The sequence below is a fragment of the Rhinolophus sinicus genome, chromosome X (assembly GCF_036562045.2).
Source record: "Rhinolophus sinicus isolate RSC01 chromosome X, ASM3656204v1, whole genome shotgun sequence".
In the NCBI taxonomy this organism is placed as follows: domain Eukaryota; kingdom Metazoa; phylum Chordata; class Mammalia; order Chiroptera; family Rhinolophidae; genus Rhinolophus; species Rhinolophus sinicus.
The window spans coordinates 115,565,758-115,593,547 of NC_133768.1; the positions used below are offsets into that span (position 1 = coordinate 115,565,758).

Below are 27,790 nucleotides of genomic sequence, written 5' to 3' on the forward strand. Positions count from 1 at the left end.
GCCGCCGCCACAGGGGGCGGTCCGGGTGGCGGAGGCGCGCGGTGCAGAGTTGCGCTGCAGCTCCACCTGGTGGTCACCTGCCCCAAGAGGAGGGCGGCGCCGGTCCTCACCGTGATGGGTTTGCTGCTTGCCACCTGTTTCCCCTGCCAGTCGGGGATCTGTGTCCTTGACTCGGATCCTGAGGGCATGGTCCGATTTCTACAAGTTTCGCTTCTCTGGGCTGCGCACAGGGTCTGGTGCCCCAGCCCGCCTTCCCCTCGAAGAACAAGTTCCCAGTGTGTTTGCTGCTCGTGAGTCCCCGGGCTAAACAGCCCACATGACTAACGCGGAGATGTGGAGTCTGGTAGAACGGGGGAGGGGCTAAGGCAAAGACGGGGACATGAGGGGGCTCTGTGGCTGACTCTTCAGTCCCCTACCGCACCAACATTTGCCCCGATTCGTGCCTCCACGCGAAGGCAAATTGAACTGAAGCTCGGGCGAGGTCAGGAGGTTCCGGTCTCCATTCCATCCCTCTCGCCAGACTGGGACCTGGGGGGAGGCACTAGCACCCCGGGACAAGCCCCTGCTCGGTCTCAGGGCAGCCCCCGGGACTACAATTCCCAGGATGCTCCCGGTACCTCCGGTATGGCGATTGATGGAGGCGAGTTTGAATTTGCGTTCCCGTTCCTCCTCCTCCCGGATCCCGCCCCTTCCTCTCTCACCGCCCCGCCGCCGCCCTGCGCTGTCACACAGGCAGCCATCCGCACTGACACACAACTGACCTGCAGCTGGCGCCGGGGCCGGGTCTTCTCGACAGGTCTCCTTTACACACTGCCTTTTCAGGCTGCATTTCCTTAGTTTGGCCGGTTCCAGATCCTGCCCCTCCGTCAGGCCGACCGCCGGCCTCAGCTCTGGGGCGCCCAGCCTGTCAGGGACGGCCGGCTCTCACCTCTCAGCAGGTACCCCTTCTCCCTGGTCCTCTTTTCTGTCCCCTCCCAGTCGCGCAGCCTCCCAGCTCTGCAGCCTCTTCCGACCTAACCCTGACAACCTCCAGGGTCGCCACGTCCCCACGCCGCCTCCTCAACCGTCCAGTCCCAGGCTCTCAGCTGCAGTCCTCTGACCTCAGCTTCCAGACTCCCGGCCAGGCTGCCAGGACCCAGCCCTAGCCCCCAACCCCCTGCCCCCCGCCCCTAGCTCCCAGCCTTGGGTTCTCAGCCCTGAGCCTGCCACTGCAAATCCTTCCTCTCTTCCCAGGACTGGACAGCTACGGCGCGCTGAACCTCTGTGAGACCTTGCACTGGAGACTGAAGGGGACAAAAATTTGAGGGTGGGGGGCCAGGGGGAGCAGCTCATTGGGGTTCGGGTGCAGTTGCTCTCCCGTTATTTTTAGCTGCTGACTCACAGCTCCTGGCTTCCGAGTTTGGGGCTAGCAGACTGGGCTAGGGGCTATTAATAGAGCTGAGGCACAGTCCCGACCCAGTTGTTTGGAAGCACCGGAACAAGGAGCCTCCCCCTGCCATCATGCTCCGTGGAGGTGCTGTGGACTGGGGCAGTGGCTGCACCAGTATCTGTCTGCCTGCCAGTACCTTAGCGGGTATGTCTACCTTGCAAGTCTCGAGGGAAAGCCCACCATGAGACTCCTGGGCACAGCTCTCCACTAAACTTGCCATGTTTGGGGGACCTACCAGGATGAAGCTCCTGTTGTACTACCTAGGAGTGCACAGACGAGTCCCAGGCAGAGGGGTTACTGTGGCCATGGCCTTGGCCTGCCTAGACCAACTCATAGGCCAGAATGCTAGGAGGAGAAGCTGTGGGTTTCTGGTCCCCAAAGGCCCTCGAGAGGATGGGGTGTGCAGCATGGTTGGAACAGAGGGGGCGCTGAGTCAGGGATTTGCTGGCTCCAAACCAGACACAGCACTAGGAAGCTGCCTAATTCTGTGTTTACGACCCTCCCGTTCTTCTTTTTATTTTTTCCCTCTTGTTGGGCTCGGTTCCTACTCACAGGGGTCAACAGACCTCGGGATCTCTCCCTCCTCCATAGAGGAAATTAATTCAGAAAAGCCAGCGAGACACTTGTCTCCACCAAGGTAGGAATACTCCTTTATATATTGCCATTCCTATGGGGTATTTTTATTTTGATGATCTAAAGTAGGAGTTCCCTAATTTGTACATTGGGAATGGTGGGGAAATCTTAATACCTTACTGGACTAATCACCAAAATTATTCCCACCCACGCCCAATTTACTAGAATTCCCATTGACAAAGGATGCACACCCACAGCAATGTCTCCTACTTGCAAACCGGAAGCGACCCCGGTCTCCAGCTTCCAGGTGAAACCAGATGGCTTTGGGGCAAGGGTGATTGTTTCTCCACATACAAACACTGCACTCACCCAATGAAGCTCTACTTTCAAGAATGAGCCCAGATTATCAGATAGCAGCCTCATTGCACCAACACCATCAATTCACTGAGGGCGCCGGAGAGCCCGTGGATGGGATGAGAAGTGGTCTCTGCCTTCCTCCCAAATCCCTTCTGGTACTCCTCGGGTAGCCTCAGTCTGAGCAGGCCGCCCGGTTGCCTAGCAACTACAGTCGCCTGCCGGGGCATGGGTCTGCTTTCGATCTGTAGGGGGCGCCAGTCTCCCTGGAACCTCAGGCTCTAGCTGTTGGGAGCGGTTTCCAAGTGTCAAAGCATCTCAGTATTATCAAAGCCAACCCAGTCCAGTGGAGTGGGGAGAAGCTCACTGTGAATTTCAGGGGGTTTTACTCAGATTCATTAAAAATGAAAAGATGAGACAGAGAGAGAGAGAGAGAGAGAGAGAGAGAGAGAGAGAGAACCAACTAGTCAATGGGGATGGGGTGTGGGGAGGGCAATTTGACCCTCTCCATTCACTCCAGGCTTAGCAATGCTTATTCAACTCAATCAGACCAGTGCAGAGGGCCCAAGCTATATATAGGGGGCTTTTTTCCTGAGCCATTTTCAGTATGTAGGAAAAGAGTCTAGCACTCCATAATGACAAACTGCTGAGCATATAAAAGACTTTAAGCTCCTGGCTTACCAGCCTAGCCTAAACTTGGTCATGAAGGGAGATATTCATTCATTTGTTCATTCAACAATAATAACAAACCCTAACCCACTGTGTGCCAGGTAATATGTTAAATGTTTTACATTTAATCCTCATAAAAACGCTATGATTATTTCCATCTCACAGATAAAGAAACTGACGCTCAGAGAAGTAAAACAACATCCAGGGTCACACAACTAGTGACTCAGTTGGGTCTGATTGAGCAACCACTGTATGCCAGGGTCTGGGAATGTAGAAAACGACACTGCTCTCTTTTCTCTACCTAACGAACACCTAGTCAAAACTTTTCCATCCTCACCCCACAAGTAGAGTTGATAACTTGTTTTTCTATACACCCCTCTGAGTAGCACTTTTAACAGCTATTGTAATAATTTACTTCCATATTGCCATTTCTCTAACTCTGAGCACCTCGATAGCAGAATCTGTTTGCTATTCATCTCCACCTGGATATCGAACAGACATCTCGAAATCAGCATATCCAAACCTGAACACCCAATCGTTTCCCCCAAAGTGACCCCTCCCAAAGCTGTTCTCATCTCACTTAATGGCAATTTCATCTTTCCAGTTGCTCTGGCCAGAAGACCTTGGAACCACACCTCATGTCCAGTTCTTCATCAAATCCCATTGACTCTCTGTTCAAAATACATCCAGAATCCAACCATTTCTCATCACCTCCAGTGCTATGATCATGGTCCAAACCACCATCACCTGTCATCTGGGTCACTGCAGTAACCTCCTGAGTGCTCTCACTGTTTCTACTCTTGTCCTCTGTGGCCTATTCTCCACATAGAAGCCAGAGCCATCCTGCTAAACCCACGTCAGATCACGTCAGTTCTCTTCACAAAATCCTCCAATGGCTCCCCATCTCTTTCAGAGTAAAGCCAAAATCCTTACAACAGCCTACAGGCCCTACACAATCTGGTCCCCTATGAAATCTCTGATCTCATCTCCTAATACTCTCCCCCTCCCTCCCTCTGTTCCAGCCACTTGGTCCTCCTTGCTCTTCCTTGAACAAGCCAAGTACACCCCTTCCCCAGGACCTTTGCACTGGCTGTTCCCTGGCTGGGTGTACTCTTCTGCATGGCTCACTTCCTCACCTCCCTGAAGTCTTTGCTCAAATGTCACTTCAGTGAGGCCTACCCTGATAAACATATTTGATTCTGATTTCCAGTTTACAGTAAATACAGGGTAAGAAGAATGAGCTAAATGACACCATTAGGGGTGAAAAAACAGACAAATCCAAAATGTAGGATATTCTACAAAACAACTGACTTGTACTCTTTAAAATGCCGATGTCATTAATTAAAGAGAGAGAGAGAGAGAGAGAGAGAGAGAGAGAGAGAGAGAGAGAGAGAGACTGACGTCTAGTTCTGAACCCAGGTGGAGTAGACATACTTCTCCCTATTCCTCCTGCTAAAACCCTGGGCATTATATATAAAACAAACATAAGACTCTGAAAGAAAGAGAAAATGGGGGTGGCCAGATGGCTCAGTTGTTTAGAGTGCGAGCTCTCACCAACAAGGTTGCCAGTTCACTTCCCCCATACATGGGATGGTGGCTGCACCCCTTGCAACTAAAGATTGAAAATGGTGACTGGACTTGGAACTAAGCTGCGCCCTCCACAACTAGATTGAAGGACAACAACTTGGAGCTGATGGGCTCTGGAGAAACACACTGTTCCCCAATATTCCCAATAAAATTTTAAAAAAAGAAAACGAAAACGGCAGACTGACTAGGAACTCCAGTGACCTGAACTCACGGTGGTGAGTTCCCTGCATTTTCTTGTTGTCTCCTATGTCCCAGACTGGGTTCCAGAAAAGTGAGCAGCCTGGAAATCCTGTGGGCACCAACCAAAAAAAGCCTCAATAAAAGCCTGCTCTCTCTAGCCAAAAGACCAGGAAATGGACAGCGTAGCCAGAGAGAAAACTGTTAGATAATAACCTCTCTACTGCAACCAAACATCACAGAAAAAACTGCAGCCCTACACACACCAGCAAAGGCCACGTAGAGATTCAGACTTTCATCAGGCTCCCCCATGTTCTCTGGGGTGGTGTCAGAGAAGGTCTAATAGGGAGCCTGGGCTTCCATCCCCACAAAGGAACAAGGCCTCCCCTCCCCACTGGGTGGTGTCAGAGTGCCAGAGGAGGCCTAGTGAGGAGTCAGGACTTTTACCTGCCCTCTCCCTCCTCCCTTCCCTCCCCTACTCCTTTATCACCCTCGCCCCCACCCATGGTCAGTGGAAGCCACTTGGGGATCAGGAAGGAGGCACCTCAACCTCTCCCAGCCAGGGAGGTGTCGGTGGAGAGCTGGAACTCCCACCCTGCCCAGCAGTAAGGAAGAACCCCCATTTGAGGTATCAACTAACAGGGAGGGGAGAACTTGAAGTTCTATCCCTATCTGGCAGTGGCCCTTCCACTGATGGCTACAGTGTCAGAAGAAGTCTACCAAAAACAAAGATTTAAATAAGTTCCAGAGTCTTATAATAGCCAAAAATGTCTAGGATGCAATAAAAAAATCACTCATCATATGAGGAACCAGGAGACTCTCAACTTGAATGAGAAATAATCAACAGATGCCAACAGCAAGATGACAGAGAGCTTTCAATGATCTGAAAAGGATTCTAAAGTGGTCAACATTAAAAAGAAAATGCTGCAGTGAGCAGTTACACACAAGGTTGAAAAAAATGGGAAAAAAATAGGAAGTCTTAGCAAAGAAATAGGAGATATCATGAAGAATCAAATAGAAATTTTAGGACAGATGAATGCAATAACCGAACTAAAAAACTCAGTGGATGGACTCACCAGCAGGGTGGAAGAGGGCAGAGAAATTACCCAATCTGAATAGTGGGAAAATAGACTTAAAAAACAAACAAACAAACAACAACAACAACAAAAAACAGAGCCTCAGACATGTGGGACTATAACAAAAGACCTAACATTTGTGTCATCAAAGTCCCAGGAGAAGAGAAAAAGGGTAGGGATGAAAAAGTCCTCAAGAAACAATGGCTGAAAATTTCCCTAATTTGGCAAAAAACGAAAACCTACAGATTCAAGAAGCTGAAATTATCCCAAATAGGATAATTTCAAAGAAATCCAAGCCAAGACACATTACAATCACACATTTGAAAACAAGACAAACAGAAAATCTTGAAAGCAGCAAGAAAGAAACAACACCTTACCTACAGGGGAAAAACAATTCAAATATCAGTGGATTTCTCATCGGAAACCATGGAGGCCAGAAGGAAGTGGCACAATATATTTCAAGTGTTGAAAGAAAAGAACTGCCAACCTTGAATGCTATATCTAGTGAATATAGCCTTTGGAAATGAGAGGGAAATCAAGATATCCTCAAACAAAGGAAAGCTAAGAGAATATATTGCCAGCGGACCCATCCTAAAAAAACGGTTAAAAGCAGTTTTCAAAACAGAAAGGAGATATCAAAGTAGAAATCTTAGAACATCAGGAGGGAAGAAATAATAGAATGAGTTAAAACGTAAGCACATAGACTTTCCTTTTCCTCTTGAGCTGTCTAAATTATGTTCGAGGGTTGAAGCAATAAGTATAACACCATTGATGTGGAGTTCAATATATGTAGAGGAAATATTGAAGACAATTGTACTATAAATGGAACAAAGGAAAGAGACTTAAAGGGAGGTAAGGTTTCTTCTTTCCTCAACCTGATGAAATAACACAAGCAGATCTTGGTGGTGATAAACTGGTTCTGTATCTTGATTGCAATGTTTGTTACAGAAATCTCCATATGTGGTAAAATGGCATAGTACTATACACACATCGAACCGATGTCAATTTCCTGATTTTGATATTGTACGATAATTATGGAAGATTCACTCATTGAGGGACGCTGGGTGAAGGGTATACAGGCCCTCTCTGTACTATCTATGCAACTTCCTTGTAAATCTATAATTATTTTTAAATAAAAAAGTATTTTTTTAAGATTGAGGCTCCTTAGATTAAAAGTGGCTAAAGACACAAATGTAATATGAGAACCTTGATAGTTTGTGATGTTAAAAAATATAAAAGGCAAGTTGGGGGGAATTTGAATATAGAACTGGACATTAGATGATATTAGGTGATATGAAATATTGCTTATTTTCTTTGATGTCATAATAATATTGTGGTTATGTAGGAGAATGTCTTCATTCCAACAAGATGCATGCTGAAGTATTTAGAGACGTGAAATGAAATCTGGAACTTACATTTGAATGGTTCAGAAAGACGTGTAGGTCGATCGATAGAGCAAATATAACAAGACATTTACCAGTTGTTGACTCTACTTTTCCTTTTTTTCCGCAGCACTTCTCATCATATATACTGTGTGATTCATTTATTTATTGTGCTCAGTTTTGTCTGTGTTCTCTCACTAGAATGTAAGCTCCCCAAGGGCAGGAATTTGTTGTGTTTTGTTCTGTTTTCTGCAATATCCCCAAATCCTAGAACAGTGCCTGGCACATAACAGGTGCTCAATGAAAATTTGTTGAATTAAGAATGAATTTCTGTATTCCTAGGACCTAGGTCAAGGTCTTGCACAGAGTAGGTATGCAATGATTGTTGAACTGAAGGGAGATCTAAGTTCTGTTGTACTGAAGTGGTTCAGAGCATGGACTCTGGAGGCAAATGGCCAGGATTTGCATCCTGATTCTGTCACCTCCTGCTGTGGTACCCAGCTGTGTTAACAGCTCTGAGCCTCGATTTCTCATTGGTAAAATTAGGATAATAATAGTGGCACCTTGGTAGGGTTTTTGTCTGCATGCGAAGCATTTATGACTTTGTAAATACTCAGTAATTGGTAGCTGATGTCAAAACAAGGACAGCAAAACTCATAGAAACAGAGGAAACTGATGGTTACCAGAAGGGAGGGGGTTGGGGGGCTGGGTGGAAAAGGTGAAGGGATTAAGAAGTACAAATTGGTAGTTACAAAATAGTCATGGGGACGTAAAGTACAGCATAGGGAATGTAGTCAATGATGTTGTAATAAGTATGTTTGGTGCCAGGTGGGTACTAATCGGGGGGATCACTTCGTAGTCATAAATGTCTAACCACTATGCTGTACATGTGAAACCAATATAATATTGTATGTCAACTGTAGTTGGAAAAAAAAAGAAGAGCAAAAAGATAGAATCCTCCCAGCATGCCATCGTCCTTCCATCCCCCAACAGGCTGAGCCAGGAGCAGCTAAGGGGATGTCCTTGGGCAAGTATTCCCAAGTTCTTCTGCAGACCCCGGGAATGGTTCCTCTTCCTTCAGACCTCTTCCTGCCTTTTTCCTCCTGCCCTGGTCTGTCTTTCCTCTTGGCATCCTGAAGCACTTTCCTTCAACCTAACTATGCAGGAGTGGGGCTGGCGGGAGACAGGAGTCTGTGGGCCAGGGACCAGAGCTTAGAGCTTTCCTTCCCTCCGGTCCTAGGCTTCAGTCCTTCACTGGTGATGGAAGCAGGTCCAGTGGGAGGCTGCCAGCATTTCAGGGCCTAGAGGTTGAGAGAACAATAGTCCTGAGGAGGGGGCCCTGACAGGAGAGCAGCCTCGTAAGCCGCCCTCTTCCCTTATCCCCTGTTAGGAGAGAGCACTTCCCCAACGTCCCTTCGTCCGTTGTGCTGCCTCAAATCTTTACTTCTGGTGGCCCCAGCTCAGAGCACGCCAGGGGACCCACTGAGCGCCCCCTGCAACTCCCTCTGGGAAGTGGGGTGGGGTGGAGTGGGCGGAGGATGCGCTGAAATTGGGGATAAGAGGACACGAGATTGGGGACAGAGTTCATGCGTGGCCCAAGTCCCATGCCCCCGCCCTAGGGTCAGCGGTACCTCAGCCATCTGGGGGGTTGGGGCTGAGCCTGGGGATCCACTGCCCCTGTTCCTTTAAGGAGCCGCTGTTTAGCATTCCTACCGCTGCCGCTGCCGCTGCCCGACTCTGCACGCTGATTGGCTGGAATCAACTGAGACGGGAGCCAGGGAGAGATGCTCTTGACTCCACTCAGATCCATCCTGGGGACCAGTGCAGGAGCGGTCCTCGCAGCACCCATCCTCTACCCAGACTCCCGCTTCTTGTTTGCCGCTGGGCCTCGGCCCAGAAGCCATTACGGGCGACACGGAGCCGCCAGTGCTGGAGGGGGAGCCGTGGGTGCGGGGCAGCGTTGGGGCAGAGGCCCCAGGACGCCCGCCCGGCCCCAGGCCCCGGTCCGCCCGGGCGCCCCCACGGGCCCCCCCCCCTTCCTGGTCCGAGCAGTGTGAGTGTGCCCGGGAGCCCGGCGGCGGCGGCGGCGGCGGCGGCGTGGAAAGCGGCGTGGGCTGGGGGGTCCGGGCCGCGGGGGGCAGTGCTATGCACAAGCACCAGCACTGCTGTAAGTGCCCCGAGTGCTACGAGGTGACCCGCCTGGCCGCCTTGCGGCGCCTGGAGCCTCCCGGCTACGGGGATTGGCAGGTGCCCGACCCCTACGGGCCAGGTGGAGGCAATGGAGCCAGCACAGTTTATGGGGGCTACAGCTCGCAGACCCTGCCCTCGCAGGCGGGGGCCACCCCTACCCCCCGCACCAAGGCCAAGCTCATCCCCACCGGCCGCGATGTGGGGCCAGTGCCCCCTAAGCCAGTCCCTGGCAAGAGCACCCCCAAACTCAACGGCAGCGGCCCCAGTTGGTGGCCAGAGTGCACCTGTACCAACCGAGACTGGTATGAGCAGGTATGGATCAGCGGAACTGGGGGGGGGGTCGTTGGGGCAACCCCAGGGGGCTGGGGAGTGGGGGCTGAGAGGCCTGGGGTGCAGTAGGGCTTCCTGGGGCTGCAAGCCGGACCAGGAGAGGCGGTGGGAAATGTGTGCTTCCTTGTGTGTGTCTGTTTAGGGGTCTCCATTTGGAGGGGATTGGGAGGAGCTGTGTGTGTCAAGGGGTGAAGGTATGGCGGAGGGGCACATTTTCCTGTGCGGGGGAATTGGGTTTGTCTCAGTGTGGGGGTTTAGCAGTGTCTCTGTGTCTGGCAGGGGGCGGGAGGTTCTGCGGGGGCTGTGTGTGGTGTGTCTCCACGGCAGGGGAGGAGGGGGCACGGTGTTCTGCGTAGGGGGACATGTGCGTTGAGGTGTGTGGAGGAAGGCAATGGTGCTCCTTTGAATCTATGTGGAGCCCATGTGCCAGGCTCCCTCTCGGGCGTCCTCCCTCCCTGCTAGGAGTCCCTCTCCGTCCCAGTCCCTTTGTGTGTGAATGGGCACATGGACGTGTGAGGCCGTGTCTCTGAAGGTGGAGGTGTCTCTGTGTGCCTGTGTGTGTGGCTCCATGTATGTGTGTGAGCATGTGCCTCTGTGTGTGTGTGAGTGTGTGGTGTCCCTGGTTAGAGGCGCTTGACAGGCAACAGAGGGGAGGGGGAGGAGGAGAGAGACACGTCCCAAGCAAGGCTGAGAGGCTGAGGACGGACTCTTTTGTCCAAGCAGCTCTGAAGTGTGTGTGTGCTGGGGGGGGGGGTGCTGAAGCCAGCTTCCTCGCTCCAGAGCAGGCATGGTGCCCTGGTGCAGGGACTGGCCCCAGTGGGGCATGTGCCCCTTGGGTCCCCCCAGATGTGGAAGAGCTTGCCCCCCCAGGCCTGACTTGGCACAGCTTGGGAACCCCTGGGTGCTGGGCACAACTCTGGCTTCCACTCCCAGCCTAAACTGCCAGCTTAGAAAATGGAAGAAGCATCTGTGGGAGAAGCAGCAAAATGGAGGCTGGGCCGGCAGAGCCAGGTCCCTGGCACGCATGGCGGAGGGCCTGTCTGGTTATTCAGCTCTGCAGCACCCAGGGTAGGGGGAGAGAAGGAGGCTTTGCTGTTGAGGGCAGGTGCTGATGGCCCCACGCTGGTGGCCATTCTGGCTGCCTCTGTCCTCCTCTGGGGATAGAATGTGCTCTCACTCAGAAGCAAAGGTGAGGACTTCCTGCAGAGAGGGGTCCTGGGTTCTGGTCTTCTGTCTATCTACACTGACTGCATCCCGTGTCCCTTGCCTTGGCCCCTTGCCCTCTGCAGCGAGTCCCCATGTCTCCTTTTCCTCTCTATCATGGGGTACTACCCTTGCAAACATTCTCTCATGCTTGTCCTGCTCAACTGAGAGATGAGTGACAGTTCCAAGGCTGGACCAGTTGGCCAAGGTTTGTCTGCCAGGGCTGATCACTGGATGGCTCCTGGTCCTGGGAGCAGGGTCCCTGAGGGGGGCAGTGGGAGGGTGGACCAGTGGCAGCTGGATGCTCTGGATGTCAGTGGTAGTGGGCTTGAAGCATGGCTTATCACATGTGGGCACACATGGTACCCCAGATGCATGCAAGAGCTGCATGAGTGTCCTTTTGCCTGTTTCTTTCACATGGTATTTCAGGCAGCTGAGTCGGTTTGGGGACTCTGAAGAGTCGTCAGTTCTTCCTCCTGGGATCAGGGACCAGAGTGGGGCTGCAGCTGGAGTCCTCCCCCCAACTCCTAGGGCTGCACGGCATGAAGTTCCGTGACCAGACCCAGGAAGGGTGGAGGCATGACTAGCCAGCCCTCTCCCCCTCTCCACCTTTCTGCTTCTGGAAGCCAAAGCTGTGTGGGAGGAGGAAAGCAGAGCAGGGCATTTGGAGGAGCCCTCATCCTGGATTCCCAGCTCTGCTCTTCAAAGGAGACCGGGGGTCAGGAAAGGGGCAACTCAGCCAGAGAAAGATGCGGGATGGGTGCCAGGTCACCTGGGGAGAGAGGCAGGAGGGCTTCTCCATTGGCGGGGATGATGAGAGTGGGAGTCAAGGAGCATGTGCTACTTGTCTGTCCAGAAGTATGACAATGGCCACAAGTATATCTTGTCTGGGAGGCCACCTCTGTGGGCTGGTTGGACTAACCCTGTGTTCTGACCCCTTCCCTTGCATCTCCTCCCATGGCTACTAGATGTTGAAGGCCATGGACTCTGCTGCCCGTCAGTCCACGGGCATCAGCTCCTCCCTCGTGGGGAATCTTGGCCACTCTGCTCCTATCCCACCCCTGGCTTGGCCTCTGACACCTAGCCAACCAGATCCTACCCTGGCCCGCTGGGAAACATGGAGGGTTCAGGATCAAATGCCCCTTGGTAGAAAATGGATTAGGTCTTTGACTCCTTCTGACCGTATGAAGAATTGGGCTTGTGGGGACACAGAAGGAGCTGTAGAATGAGGGTTCGTGAGGTATTCTGAAGGGGGAAGCTTGCCTTTTGCCCAGGAGCTCTGCTGGGGAAGGGGATGGGTGGCCAAACATCAGTAGCCTTGGCAGCTTGCTTTAATCAAAAGAGCACCTGGAGATCTAGGGTCTAGCCCCTGCTCTGCCAGTAACTCCAAGTGTGCCCTTAGCACAACCTGTGTCCTCTCTGGCCTCAGTGTCACCATGTATCGCAAGAGAGGTTGGACAAGATGGTGTCTGCTGTCTTTCTTGCTCTGACATGGTGGGAGTCTGTGGTTCAGAAGGGGAGCCAGTCCCTGTCCAGGTCCTGGGTGCCCACATGGATGCTGGGTGTGCTGTGGCTTTCCAGCCAGGTTCTATTTGTGCCATCCCCCTCAGGCCAGCCCTGCACCCCTTCTAGTCAACCCCAAGGCCCTGGAGCCCAGCCTCTCTATGAGTGCTCCACTGGCTGGCTCAGTCTCAGACAATTGATGTGAGCAAAACGAGCAGTTGGGTTTTGGAGTGATATGGCTGGAAGCAAGGGGAGAGGATGGCCTCCTAGGGGTCACCTTGTCCCCGTCTGTGGCCATGAGGTGTCCTGGGGTCCATTTGAGTTCTCCTAGTCCGTGGGAGTCGGGGAGGAGCAGGCTGACCGGGGGCAGATGGCTGGGAGGACAGGAGGTACTTAGGGAGCTGCTTGTGTCTTTCCCCAGGTCAATGGCAGTGATGGCATGTTCAAGTACGAGGAGATAGTTCTTGAGCGGGTGAGTCAGCCAGTGGGACAGGATGAAAGGGGAGGGGAGGGGCTGAGCCAGGAGAGGGGAGGGCCCTGAACCTCTAAGACTGGGGGGGGGGGGAACCTGCATTGAAAGCATGGGGAAACAGCAGCCCTCAGAGGCCACATCACTGCCTCAATCAATCAAGCGACTATAACAAATATTAATTGACCTTGCTCACTGAGGCCTGGGGAATTGGGGAGGGGATGGCTTTGCTGAGGCCTCTGCACCAGAATGGTCAGCACTGGCTGGAAAGCCACCAGGTTTCTGACAAATGTGCCCCGGCCAGCCTGCCTGATGTGGCCCCTTCTGAGGGGCAGGGGCAGTGGGGCGCCACGAAGCCTCCCCTGTATCCTCTGGATGAGCAGACTGTGCCCCTCCACCCGTTTCTGCAGGGCAATTCTGGCCTGGGCTTCAGTATCGCAGGTGGCATCGACAACCCCCATGTCCCTGATGACCCTGGCATCTTCATTACCAAGATCATTCCTGGTGGGGCAGCTGCCATGGATGGGAGGCTGGGGTGAGGTGGCCTGGAAGCAGGGCAGGGTATAGCAGGGGCAGGGTGGCCATGAGGGAAGGGGGGGTGACTGGCAGGATGACCCTTCCATTCAGTCATGGAAGGAGGGAGGGAGGGAGGGAGGAGGAAGAAGAGGGAGGAGAAGGGAGGGAAGGAGGAGGAGGGAGGGAGAGAGGGAGGAGGGAAAGGGAGGAGGATGGAAGGAGGAGGAAGGGAGGGCGGGAGGGGGAGCATGGCGGAAAGGTGGAGGGGTGGCAGGGCAGCCGTCATGCCTCTGGGCTTCCCCCACAGGGTGAATGACTGTGTGCTTCGGGTGAACGAGGTGGACGTGTCAGAGGTGGTGCACAGCCGGGCTGTGGAGGCGCTGAAGGAGGCGGGCCCTGTGGTGCGGTTGGTGGTGCGGCGGCGACAGCCCCCACCCGAGACCATCATGGAAGTCAACCTGCTCAAAGGGCCCAAAGGTACGCTGTCTGGGTTCCTGTGCTCTGGCTGGAGGCCCCTGGTTGGCCTGTACGTAATGGAAGGGAATGGCCACAGTCCTTGCCTGACTGCCCGGTCCAGCTCACAGCCTTCATTCTTGACTTTGGGAAGGCAGCCTGGTGTTTGGGATCCTTGGGGGGAACTCCCATGGGGAAGTGGATTGGCTGTGGGCAGGGAGTTGGGTTTAAGATTGACCTAGCACTATCACTTCTCCTGTGGCCCTCTGCTGCTCTCCACTGGTCCCCACCCAGGCCTGGGTTTCAGCATTGCTGGGGGCATTGGCAACCAGCACATCCCAGGGGACAACAGCATCTACATCACCAAGATCATCGACGGGGGTGCTGCTCAGAAGGATGGCCGCCTACAGATCGGGGACCGGCTGCTGGCGGTGAGACAGTCTTCACGGGGATGCCCAAATGGTCAGGCAGGGACGGGGAGCACCAGCAGCTTCTCATCCACCCGAACCTCACTCAGGGACTAGGCAGCATGGGGACTTTCCAGAGCATCATGGCGGTCGGGGAACCCAGATGCCAAGGCCCTGGTTCTTTTCACGGCTGCGAGTCCCTGACCCCCGCTACCCCCACTTCTGGCTTCCCCGCTCCTCGCAGCAGTAGCATACTAGGCCTCTGTGAGAGGCTGCTGAATTTCACTGAAAGGGCACCTCCCAGCGGCCGAGACAGCCCTGCCTTCTGCCAGGCGCTAGCCCCAGGCCTCTCCTCTTCCAGGTCAACAACACCAATCTGCAGGACGTGCGGCACGAGGAAGCGGTGGCGTCGCTGAAGAACACCTCTGACATGGTCTATCTGAAGGTGGCCAAGCCAGGCAGCCTTCATCTCAACGACATGTACGCACCCCCTGACTACGCCAGCAGTACGTACCCGCCTACCCTGTCCCCTGCCTGACGGCCCTGCGCCCTGCTTCCTGGGGGAAGAAGTGCATCCCCCTTGGTAAGGTAGAGAGACAGCACAGGACTGTGGCTCCGGAGGACTGAGGCCCCACCCAGCTCTGTCCCTTCTAGCTGGTGCCCTTGGACAAGTCCCTGTCCCCTGTCCTTAGTTTCCTCTTTGGCAAAAAGGAGATAATGGTGTATGTGCTGCCTTCCTCGTGGGCCTGCTGCAAGGATCAAATGATATCATGGACGGACGAGAAAGCCCTTGGAAAACTGTATTAGGCTACAGAGATGTGAGGGGTTATTATTAGTTACACCTCTAGTCATGCCTTTCTTTGTAGACTGCCTTGACTTCAGCTCTTTCTAAGACTCACAGGAGTGCGCCCGCCCGTCCGGAATTCAGAAAGGGACTGTGGAGGAGGAACCTTGGGGGGTGGGGTGGGGACAAGAGGCCTGAGGAATCAGCACCCCTTGGGCTCTGTTGCATCTGAGGTGGGATGTGAGGGACAGTCCTTGGGGAGGGGGGAGGGGACCGACGGGGACTGCTCTCTGAAATTCTCTCCTCCTTTTTGCCTTGCAGCTTTTACTGCCTTGGCTGACAACCACATAAGCCATAATTCCAGCCTGGGTTATCTCGGGGCTGTGGAGAGCAAGGTCAGTTACCCTGCTCCTCCTCAGGTGCCCCCTGCCCGCTACTCTCCCATCCCCAGGCACATGCTGGCAGAGGAGGACTTCACCAGGTAAGACCCCTGCCCCTCCATCCTATCTAGGGGTGGGGAGGAGAGGAAGCCATGGCTGGCTGGCCACAGTCCGAGTGCTTGCCACAGGGTAAAGAAGAGGATAGGGCCGTCATGCCCCTGACTTTGGGCTCTGAGACCCTCCCTCAGTCCTTGGGGTCCTAGGGACAGACGGAGGTGAGTGCAGGGACAAGTTCCACCATCAGGGGGAGCGCCAAGTATGTGGCCCTGATGGGAAAGTGCAGAGAAGGGGTGGGGTGGGGTGGAGCAATGAGGGGCTGAGAGGTGGAGGCTGCGGGGAGCCACTTGCAGCCCCCTCCACGGCAATCGTTCCAAATTAGAGAAGAAAGCCGTTCAGCCAGTGGGGTTGGCTGCACGGGGGAGGCTGGTGGGCCGGGTGCCCTAGTAGGGACCTGCTCCGCCCCACTCTGGCGCGGCTGCTGTGGAACTGGTCGGGCCGGCCGGGGTTCCGGGGGACAGGTTTGCTGTGGGGTGGGGCCTGGTAGGCTGCTGGGCTGGCTGCAGTGGGGCCGGAAGGGTAGGCAGACAGGGAGAGAGCCACTGGAGCCATGGAGAGGACACGCAAGTTCTCAGGCTCCGGCTTGACCCTGGGCCTGGGCTCGGCCTCAGCCTCGGCCTGGAGGAGGGCTTCACAGAGGTGGGCCTGGCCGCTCCGTTCCCTGCGGCCTGGAGGGGATGCCAGGTAGGAGGAGACAGGGCTTCGAGCAAGAGCATCGAGACTCTGGGAGGGAGCCTCATGCCCCAGACCCGGAGCGAGGGAGGAAGAGTCTTGGACTTGGGGCTCTTTTGATGAAAGATGCTTAAAGTGAAGGTGGAGGGCCCCGAAAGTGTGCTGGAACTCTGGGTGTTTGGATATACCGAGAGGCTGTTGCCCTCACCTGATGACACTGACCATTTACGGAGGGATTTCTTAGACGTAGTTACTTGTAGTCCAAGTTTCCATGCGTTTGCTCCCTTTCTTCAGATGGGCCCCTCAGCCCTTTTTGGGGACCCGGGAGTTCTTTATCTCTGTCCCCCACATCACCTAGCAAGGGTACAGAGTGGTAGCAGGTGACTGCATCTGTTGTTGAGGGAGGTCGGAGGGGAGGTTGGGGGGTGGAATGTTGAGATGGCAGAGGAGCATGTGGAAGTGAGTGTGCACGTTTCGTGGATGGCGAGTGCAAGCAAGACCAGGATGACTCTACCGCTCCTAACTGGTTCCCCTTTTGTGGCCCAGGGTCCAGTCACACAGCTTGGTAGGATAGGAGAATGTGGGGAGGAAGATCACCAGTGAGTGAGCTCTGAGATATGGTCTCCAGAGCCCAGGGTAGGGGTTTGTTGACCTGAGAGAGTAGGGGACTGTCTGCTGGGGAGGTGACTCCAAGCCCTCAGGAATAAGGGAGGGAAGAGGAACTGAAACTTGGCACCTGGCAGAAAACAGCAGCCAAGCAGGTTCCAGGAGAGAAATGGGAGGAACAGGGTATCATACGTAGGGACCCAAGTCCTTCTACAGTGATACGGGACTTGATCCAGGCCGGCCGCCATAGGGACAACAGTTAATATTGACCTTGTCCTGACCCTTCTACTACTTTCCCACCAGAGAGCCCCGCAAGATCATCCTGCATAAAGGCTCCACAGGCCTGGGCTTCAACATTGTGGGAGGAGAGGATGGAGAAGGCATTTTTGTCTCCTTCATCCTGGCAGGAGGCCCAGCTGACCTGAGTGGGGAGCTGCGCAGGGGAGACCGGATCTTATCGGTGAGGAGACAAAGACGAGGTGGGAGGATGGGAGCTGTGCCAGTCTAAAAGGGAGAAGGGGAGACCTTGCTTTCTCCAAGAAATGCTTCTTGAGGTGGGGGAAGGGCTAAAAGCTGGAGAGAACTTCTACTTTCTTTATAGATGTCCTCAGTGAGGGCCAGGGACCAAAATGAGACTTTTCCTTGAGGAGGAAATGAATGTCTCTTGGATCTTAACTCTGGTTGGCATTTGACCCCATAAAGATAATTGTTACACTACAGATGTCACATCCTTTAGGTCTCGTCTTAGGGGCAAGGATGGGACATGGAGAAAGGCATCCCCGTAGGCTTACAGATGGGCTACCCATGTCCATCTCCTAACTGCTACGACAGAGGACCCCATTTCTGGCTTTTGGGGTGGCTCATGGCTCCTGTTTTTAAACAGGTGAATGGCGTCAACCTGAGGAATGCAACACATGAGCAGGCTGCAGCTGCTCTGAAACGGGCTGGCCAGTCCGTCACCATCGTGGCCCAGTACAGACCCGAAGGTAGGAGAAGGGGGTGGGACACGATGATTACGGGAGTTTAGGCTTACACCAAGTGTTGGCGTTTTGCCATCACAGGTATCAAAGCCACTTGACCAGGTGCCTTCTACCCCAGTGCAGCAACCTCTTGCTCTATTTCCTCCTGGGCAGGAGCTAAGCATCTCCGGCTGTGCTCAGAGCCGATCAGGCCTGCACTGCAGCAGAAGGCCAGTAGTGGGCAGCAGCCTGCGGGGGTTGGAGGGGGGAAGAGCCGAGTCTGGAGCGGCTGGAAAAAGGGGAGGGGGAGGAAGCGGGCGGAGGGCTCAGAGGCGAAGACAAGGAACTGTGTGCCCTGGAACAGGAGGAGGGTACCTGGAGTAGAAGGACCTCAGGGAGAAGAGATCCAACCTCCTAAGAGATCTTGGGCCAAAGCTCTATGACCCCCCCCCTTTTTCTCCCCACATCTGGGTGACCATGAAAGACCCATAAACGCGCTGCAAAGGTGATGCCAAGCCCTCTGGGTAGGGAAACGGGAGTGGACCCCCCTCCCCCTACGGGGGGCCTTCTTTGTGTTCTCTGGGAGCAGTCGCCGGGCTGGGCCGAGTGGGCGGGGCCGGTTATGCAAATGACGACGTTTGATTGGCTGGGGCCAGCCGAGGCCCAGGTGCCGAGGTGAGCCGCGGGCCGGCGCGCCCCAGCCAGCCGGCCGGCGGGGTGGCCATTGGCGGGCCGAGCGCGGCCTCCAGCCGCACGCCCCGCCCCCTGACCCAGGCGGCGGGCGCCCCTCCTTCCCCCCTCGCGCGCCTCGAGCGTCTCCTCCTCCTCCCTGCCTTCCCCATCCCCCTCCTCCCTCCTCCCGCGCGCCCCGCTTTGTGTCCGTGGTCTCCCGCGCGGGACGGAGGGGCGGCGGGAGCGGGCGCTTTCTCAGCAAGAGACCTGGACTCGGAACCGGCGCCAGGTGAGGTGGGGCGGACTGGGATCAGGCCCCCCGCAGTCCGCCCGAGCCTCTCTACGGTTCTGTTCTCAGACTCTCTCTTTCTCAACACTGCGCCCCCCACTCTGCGCTCTCCCTCGAGGCCCTTGGCCGCGGGTCCCAAGCCCCCGGGGACGCAGCTCGGGAGCCTTTCCTGGGGGTCCCCCCCGGACCTGGGGAGCGCCCCCTCAACCTCCACTGGGCCCTCCTGCCTTCGGCACCTCTTTGCCATCACCTCTCCCTACCCACCAGCTCTGCCCTCTTCTCTCCCCAGGGTTCCGGCTCTCCCCAGCAGCTCCCTAATCCCTAACCTCTGAGGAATTTTCTACAGCGCCCCTCCCCCACACTTATGACTCCACCAAACCTGGCTGCCTCGGGGAACACCGGAGATGGGCTTGGCGTTCTCAGGCCCCCCACCCCCGCTTTTGTTTGCACCGACTTATGTCGCCCCCCCTCCTCTTTGTTAGCCAGGCCTTTGTCCCTGAGGGCTGCAGCGCCGGGGCTCCTTGGACACCTAGGTCCCGTGGGCGGGTTACTAAAGGGGAGAAAGGGACCTCTCCCGGGCAGGTGCGTGATGAGGAAGCGAGAGGCTGGGAGTCCTGTCGCAAGGCCGTAAGGGATCGAAAGCTCCTACCTTTGTCCTTTCCGCCCTCCCCCCACTCTGGTTCAGTGCCTCAAGCCAAGAGCCTGAAGGGAAAGAAGAGAGGGGCCTGCCACCTTCTGCACCGGGCTGTTTTGATCGGGACAGAAGTGTAGGGAGGTAACTACCAGGAGAGCTTGCTGGGCTGAGGTAATGGGAAAGAGGGATGCAAATGGACACTTTGAGTCATTTCTCCATGTTTGGTGTTCATCTTAAAGACAAGAAACACACCTTAGGGTTATTGTTTTTATGATTTCTGTGTGTGGTTTTCTTCTCAGTGTAGAGCTAACCATCTGATTTTTATTAGCAACCAGTGTTTATCCATTTCATGTCCATAACTTTTACAATGTAGGTTCTGCAGAGAAAATGGTTTCTCTTGCATATTTGTGTGTATGTGTGTAGGAGAAATTGATGTCTTTCTTTCGGTTTTGCTCTCTGATGTTGGGCACGTGGAAATAATACTGTGAATTTGGTGGTAGGAAACTGGTGACTACATCTTTCTGAGTTTCGTTGGGGGCATGTAACTGGTAAAGGGATTCACTGCTGTCTGGGTGCCTTTCTGAGAGTTTCTAATGTGTCTTATGCTAGGTCTCTCTACCACTTGCTAAACAAAGCTTTGCTTCTTAGGATTTAGTTGAACCACTGCTGATAAGGCTCTGCTACCCCAGTCTTCTTTCTTTGGTTTGGTAAATGCAACAGGGCCCCAACATGCAAAAAGGTGTTGTTTTTTTTCCATTCGAAAATGGACCCTTGGAGACAGATCAAGAGGGACAATCAAGCATTCTGTGTTGGGCACTGAATTTTCTTTGATAAAGTGATAGTTTTTAAAAATAATAACTCCATGTCAATCATTTTATAAACAAATTAAATACTGTCCTTTGGGAGAGTACATGAAGTGGACATTTACAAAGTGAATGATCCAAATATGTGTCTTTTGGCTAAAATGGCAGAGACTGCGTGTTGTTGGCCAAGTAAGTGTTCATCATTTGCATTTTTTCCACATAGAATGTGGGAGCTGGGAAGGACCCTGTAGTCCAACCCCTCACTGCAAACTGGGACAGTGACCCGGAGAGCAAGGACATGACTGGCCTCAGCTCATGAAGGGAAAGTTGCTGAGGGTCAGCGGTCACTTTCATCCTGAGGTCCACCAGTCAGGACCAACTGTACTTGGGAATACATGAGCCACCTAAGACCGAGTTAGAGGAGGAGGAGCAGCAGGAAAGGAACTGCGGAAATGACAGAAGACAGACTAGGGAAAGAAAGGTGTGTGTGCAGGGGAAGACGAGAGCGATCTCCATGCTGACCACCAAGACACCATTGCCAAAGCAGGCAGCCTTTAGCTAAGCACCCTTCAGCGGGAGGGCTTTAAAAGGTAGCTTTGACTGCTTAGAACAATCAGAGCAACAGCAGCTCCTCTCCCCTTTTTTACAGCTTAATTGACGTGTAATTCACGTAGCATACAATTCACCCATTTAGGTGTACAGCTCGCTGGCTTTTAGCGTATTCAGAGTTGTGCATCCATCGTCACAGTCAATTTTAGAACATTTCCATTACCCCTGTCCTTTTACCACACAGACAGGGTGCAGGCACTGGAGGGTGATAGGTGGAGGACGGTTGCTTCCCAGGGTCTCTCCCCTGGGCACTTTGGGGCTGTGTGGCAGCTTGGTGGGAATGCTGTAGCCTTGAGTTTCTCACATAGGTCTGGTTTGCTTAACGTGGGTTTAACCCAATAATGAAGGTAGGAACGGTGTCTGTCTATTTGAACTAGGTAGTGTGCCTAGCGTGGGTGCTTTGCAGGTATTCTTATGATGAAGCTTTGGAAAATATTAAAATAGAAGTACTAAATGATAAAGGTATCTTAGTGAGAGATGCTGTTTAATACTTTCACTCCTGATTGCTCCAAACTGTTGTGGACACAGCAATCCTACCTATTAGCTAAAAATAGCATGGTGTTCTTGGGCATGTATAATCCTGCTTAACATTCAAATTGAAAATTTAAACAACTGGCTTTTGGTGAAGGCGCTTTTCCAATTTATTCTAAAATGAAAAAGATTTTTCTGTGACTTGTGGAATTGCTCCACCAAGGGAAGGATAGGCTTCACGTTACAACATTTTGATTTAGAAACTATCTCCTACGTTCCCCCCCCCTCCCACTTTGTGGCAGCCTCTGCTTCTAAACTGAGCTATGAGCTAGTGTTTTTCTGGAAAGCCCTTGCGTTTATAAAGTAGAACCTGGACCCTAGATCGGGAGGTGAGCCAGAAATTGGTCACTAAGGGTAGCTAAGCTGGGAACTGATCCTCTGTGACCAGTCTTCTCAACCGGAGTGTAAATCCAGGCAGACTGGGAGTATAGGGAATAAGAGAGTGAGCGTTTCACCATAGACAGACAGAGAGAGAGAGAGAGAGAGAGAGAGAGAGAGAGAGAGAGAGAGAGAGAACAGGTGGAAGTTTATCAAGGCCAGGAATCAAAGTCCTGAACTGCCTGTTGCCATCCTAAAAGAAGGCTAATGTACAGAAGGAAGAAAACGGATTCCTATTAACAGAGTTTCCATACTGAACAACTGGAAGGCAACTCGTGTTGTATTCATCCTTTTGTATCCAGTCCCCAGTATCCCCAGTATCCAGTCCAGGGCATGGTGCGGACTTCGTTGAGTTGAATTATTGATTATCTCTGTGTTCCAGATGACTTTGTAAGCATTAATCTCCAGCATTAATATCCCTGTGGGAGAGGCAGTATTATCCCCATTTTACAGGTGAGGAAAATGAAGGTCAGAGAGGTTGAGTGACTTGCTCAAGGTCACACAGTGAGGCGCAGAATCAAAATTTGTAGTCAGATTTCCTGAGAACTTAAACAGCAGAGAGGTTGTGAGCCCCCTCTGTCCACCCAGTTATGTGTGGGCACAGCAAAAGCTACTGCTCTAACTGAGATTCTGCTGGTGCCAGAAACTGTTAGTAAAGAGTAAAACCTACTCCCAAATGTCAGCTTTTTAGGCTTGCTGGCCACAAACTCCTGCACCAAAGGAGGAAGCAAGCTGGGGGTAGAGAGGCAGCTGGAGGGAGAGAGACCCCCCTCCTGCAAAAGGAGAGTGGACTTAGGAAGACTCCCTCAGAGTTATACTGTGGGGGAACCCCAGGAGGAGCCTCAAACAATGGGAGTTGGTTTGCTAGACTTAGGTAGTAGCAAAGGTGTGTGCAGGCTTAAGAATATTCATGCAGTAAGTAGGCGTTTCTCATTTCTTCAAGGGAAGTGCAGTTGTATTTGTCATTCATTTCTATGACCTTACAATTCGCTCATTAAGGGTGCGATTCAGGGCTGTTTAGAATGTTCAGAGTTGTGCACCCATCACTGTCAGTCAATATTAGAACATTTTCACCATCCCAGAAAGAAACTATGAAGCCTTTAGCTGCCACCCCCCACCCCCTCAGCATCACGTGACCGCTAATCTACTTCCTGTCTCTGGATTTGCCTCTTCTGAACATCTTGTATAATATATGGTCTTTGTGACTGGCGACTTTCACTTAACATAGTGTCAGGTTCATCTGTGTGTAGCGTGTATCAGTACTTCATTCTTTTTTTTAATTCTATATCTATATATTTTTAAAACTTATTGGGGTGACAATTGTTAGTAAAATTACATAGATTTCAGGTGTACAATTCTGTATTACATCATCTATAAATCCCATTGTGTGTCACCAGAGTCAGTTCTCCTTCCATCACCATATATTTGATCCCATTTACCCTCATCTACCACCCCCCACCCCCCTCCCCCTTACCCTCTGGTAACCACTAAACTATTGTCTGTGTCTATGAGTTTTTGTTTCTCATTTGTTTGTCTTGTTCTTTTGTTGTTTTTGGTTTATATAGCACATATCAGTGAAATCACATAGTTCTCTACTTTTTCTGTCTGACTTCTTTCGCTCAGCATCATACTCTCAAGATCCATCCATGTTGTCACAAATGTTCCTATATCATCTTTCCTTACCGCCGAATAGTATTCCAAGTACTCCATCCTTTTTATGGCTGAATCATATTCTGTTATATGCATACACCACATTTTGTCTATCCATTCATCAGCTGATGGGTGTTTGGGTGGTTTCCACTTTGGGGCTATTCTCAATAGTGCTGCTTCGAACATGGGTATGTAAGTGCCTGCGTGGACTTTGCTTTCATTCTTCTTGGGTATATGTACCTACTGGGTCATGGCGACTCTGTATTGAACCTTTTGAGGACTGGCCAGCCTGTTCTCCACAGTGCCGCAGAAATCCACATTCCCACCAGCAGTGTGAGGGTTCCGGTTTCTCCACATCCTCGCCAGCCCCGCTTAATACCAGTCTTTTTGAGTCTAGCCGTCCTGGTGGGTGTGAGGTGATCTGTCCTTGTGTTTTCACCTGCAGTTGCCTGATGATCAGTGATGCTGAACATCTTCTCACGTGCTTGTTTGTCATTCACTTTTGCTTTGTTAGGTCCCATGATTCGATTCCCACGGTTTCCATTCTGACTTGAGAGCAGAGTAGGCCACTGTGTTATTACTCAGGTGATTAGAGGGGACCAAGAGGATAAGGGAATAAGTTTCACTCTTATCACCGTGTGCTGGAGGGGTTTAAGGATTGGGAGTAGATAACTTCAGCTAGGAATGCTGACCTGATAAAAATGGCAGGGCTCACCTTTTTTTTTTTCAACAGCTTATTCACATACCTTATAATTCACTCATGTTAAGTGTACAATTCAGTGGTTTTTACAATGTTCAGAGTGGTGCAGCTGTCCCCACAATGAGTTTTAGAACAGTTTTCTCACCCTAAAAAGAAGCCCTGTCCCGTTGGTGGTCACTCCCCGTTCCCCCCAACTCCTCCCCTCCCTTAGCACCAGGCAACCGCTAATCTACTTTCTGTTTCTATAAAGTTACCTTTTCTGCCTGGTTCGTATAAATGGAATCATACGCTGTGTGGTCTTTTATGTGTGGCCTCTTTCCTTTAGTGTGATATTCTTAACGTCCATCCATGTGGTAGCGTGTGTCAGCACTTCATTCCTGTTCAAGGCTGAATCGTATTCCGTCCTACGGGTAGAGCACATTTTGTGTATCCACTCTTCAGTCCGCAGACTTTTGGGTTGTTTCCACCGTTTTTTGACTATTGTGAGTACTGCTGCTGTGGACATCCACTGGCACGATTTGCTCTGCTCCTGTTTGCAGTTCTTTGGGGTATATGTACCTAGGAGTGGAATTGCTGTGGTATCTTAACATTTTTTTTTAGGAACTGCCAGACTTTCCCCCAAAGCAGCTACACCCTTTTTAGGCCCACCCTGTTTTTCAAACTTAGAAGAGAAAAAAATGTTAGCCTTCTTTCCAGTTTCGCCTCCTGGGGCCGAACTTCACATACATGCATGCCCCCGGCTTTTCTGTCTTCCATGTAAGCCCAAGGACATGGTAGCTCGAGTTGGCAAAGCGTTCTGAACCTACCTGGACAGGTGCTTTCTTGTCCTTGTTGCATGGTTCGAGGCAAAATCCTAGGAGCTCTGGTGTCTGTAAAACTTTGGCTCTTCTGACGGTGTAGAGTGATTAGAATAACATATGGCAAAGAGAAAGAATTCGTTATTTTGTGGTTATAGCTTTTTAGGATTTCTTTTTAATATAATGTGTTGCTTGTTGAAATCTTGACCCTGAGTTTACACTGTTGCTTTGTTTAAAGATTTAGACTTCTATTCCACAACAGAGTGATGGTTTTATTGTTTTTAAGTAGAGAAATAAGAGAAGTAGAATAATTTGGGCTTATTGTCACAGAAATTTCAAAAATACTGTTTTTGTTCCCTTTCCTCTTAAGAAAAGTGTGTGTGTGTGTGTGTGTGTGTGTGTGTGTGTGTGTCCGTCCGTGTGTGTCCGTCCATCCGTATGTGTCCGTCCCCCTTATGGCAGTTGTCTTGTTCTGACTACCTTTAAGTGGGTGAATGATCTTATATTAGTATCTCTTTGGGTCTTAATTTTCTGATCTATTAAATGAGGGGACTGTGCAAAATGATCTGTCCTCTAACTCAAATTCTGTGTTAGATAAGTGGAAGTGAGTTGTGAATTTATAGAGTTTTTGTTGTTCGATTCTTTGTAAATTCCAGGGGAGCTTTACAGAGGCTCACCTCACGCCGCCATTTTTCCAGACCGTGAGTTGTGAATTTAGTTTACAGGTTTCTATTTGTACCTAGACTCTTATTGAATCACACAGTCTTCAGCTAATAACAGTCTTCCTTTAATAAGTGTCTTGTCTTCCCCTCTTCTTTCCTGTGATAGCGCTTTCATCCTCTTGAAGTGGACCTTTGTTTACTTTTCCCTGAATTTAGATATCTTAAAAAAGCAAAGGCCCTAGAGATTTGGGGATTTTTCCACTTGATGAAATTGAGTGACAAAAAATTTGAACAGACCCATAGAAGAAGATTCACATATTTTGTATAAATATGTACATTATGGACCTGGATCCATGTCCTTGAAATTTTCAAAAAGGATAAAGAGATTTTGCAAATCGGGGGTTAAGTTCCAGACTAGATGATCAAGAGTTTTTTCGAAACGCTTGGAAAAAGAAGTGGTGAGCACAGGCAGCAGTATTGATTCACCAAGGTCGGCTAAGTCATGTCAGACTGGCCAGGTTGCCTTGATGGACAGGGTTACTGGACTGGTAGGTCAGGAAAATATGGTAGATGTGGTATATGCAGATTTCAGCTTCTTTGGGCCAGTCTAAGAGAAGATGGCCAGGTAACAATATGTTTCAGTGGATTTGTCTGTAACTGGTTGAATCCTCGATCCCAGGGGAACATGGTGAATGAGCCAGGAGCAATGTGGAGGGGAGCTTCTAGTACATGTGTGGCCTGGCTTTGTCCTTGGGCCTGTCCTGTTCATTTTGCCTCCCCACCTCACTCACGTTATATTTATTTTTCCCTGGATATAAAAGTATTACATTTAGATTTGTAGAAAATTGGAAAATACAGAAAAATACAAAGAAAAAGATTTCGATCACCTGTAATCACTTCCAGAAATAACCACTGTGTAAAAGTTTAGAGGGAAATACCATTCCATCACATGTGTGCCATAATTCATGTAACTGTTCCCTTATTAGTGGGCATTTAGGTATTTCCAGTTTTTTTATCTTATAAATAACACTTTGATGGCTATCCTTATATGAGGCTTTTTTTTTTCTTTTTTCTTTTTTTAATCAGTGATTGTTCCTCAGAATGAATTCCTTGGAGTGGAATTATTGGGCCAAAGAGGATGAACCTGTTTTTAAGACTTTTGATATATTTTGCTAAATTGGTCTCCACCTTCACCAACAGTATAAGAGATCCTTGCTAACATGGAGTATTATTTTTTTAAATCTCTGCAAATTCGATAGGTAAAAAAATGGTATTATTTAGTTGGTATTTCTTTGGTTAATAATCGAATTGAACATTTGTGTGTGTGTATGTATTTCCCTCATTGGTCTTTTTGTGTGTGTGTGTGAATTGCCTGTTCATGCCTTTCCCTATGTCCCTGTTGAGATATGTTCATAAGTTCTTACTGATGGGTAAAAGCTTTAATATAGTTAGAATATTAATTCTTTGTCATACACATTGTAAAGATTTTTCCCAGTTTGTAGTTTGCTTTTTTGCTTTATTTTATTTTGACATATAGATGTTGTATGTTTTTATGTAGTTAAATCTGTCAGTGTCTTCTTTTGCATATTTTGCCTCTGCCCTTAGGTTTGGAAGGGCCTTCCCTGCCCTGAGAGCAAATAAATACCCACCTTTGTTTTATTCTAGTTATTTAATGTTTTTGTTTTTGCATTTAAAACCTTAACCTACTTGAAGCTTATTTATGATACAACATAGGATACTACCGTATTTTTGCTCCAAATGTTGAATGAATTGCCTCAGTACCACTTATTAAATAATCCATCGTTTCCCTACCTTTATCACACACACACATATACCCATGCGCACGTGCATACACGATTTGGATTTTGGGTTTCTTTTTCTGTTCTGTAATATTTTATTCTGGGATTATCAGTGACTGAAAAATGACCATAGATGTTTTGACAAATAATGAGTCTTTCTCTAGGTCCCATCTTCTGGGTTCCTTTCACAGCAACTACCCCAAAGAGATTCAGTTGATACCCCAATAAAGACTGTCAGAGAATTGGTGATCCTGTTGGAGTGATTGCTGTAAAGAACATTCAAATTGAGACTTTCAGTCAATGTGGTAGAACCTAGAAATTAGTTCCATTAACTCGAGTTCGCAAGCTTAGTCTTCAGATGTTGTGTTTCATTCACTATATTGCAGCATCTCTGGTAAGTGGAACAGGTCGTTGTGAACAAGAGTACCCA

The 27,790-nt window shown here is 50.9% G+C and overlaps 1 protein-coding gene across 7 annotated transcripts in view; it reads left to right on the top strand.

The window, feature by feature from the left end:
- The first annotated feature begins 770 nt into the window (after positions 1-770).
- Positions 771-27,790, top strand: part of DLG3 (discs large MAGUK scaffold protein 3) — a 59,486-nt gene continuing 32,466 nt past the window's right edge. Inside the window, exons 1-9 of one of the 7 annotated variants that reach the window (XM_074323229.1) lie at positions 771-938; positions 12,895-12,945; positions 13,353-13,477; positions 13,766-13,935; positions 14,206-14,342; positions 14,680-14,824; positions 15,424-15,583; positions 17,181-17,337; positions 17,761-17,863. In XM_074323229.1, the coding sequence (XP_074179330.1) occupies positions 12,913-12,945; positions 13,353-13,477; positions 13,766-13,935; positions 14,206-14,342; positions 14,680-14,824; positions 15,424-15,583; positions 17,181-17,337; positions 17,761-17,863 (1,030 nt within the window). In that variant the 5' untranslated portion in view covers positions 771-938; positions 12,895-12,912. Of the gene's footprint in view, positions 939-8,952; positions 9,750-12,894; positions 12,946-13,352; positions 13,478-13,765; positions 13,936-14,205; positions 14,343-14,679; positions 14,825-15,423; positions 15,584-16,126; positions 16,284-17,180; positions 17,338-17,760; positions 17,864-18,570; positions 18,798-27,790 lie in introns of those variants that run through there. The other 6 variants (XM_074323228.1, XM_019747989.2, XM_019747990.2 and 3 more) reach the window with 6 other exon arrangements.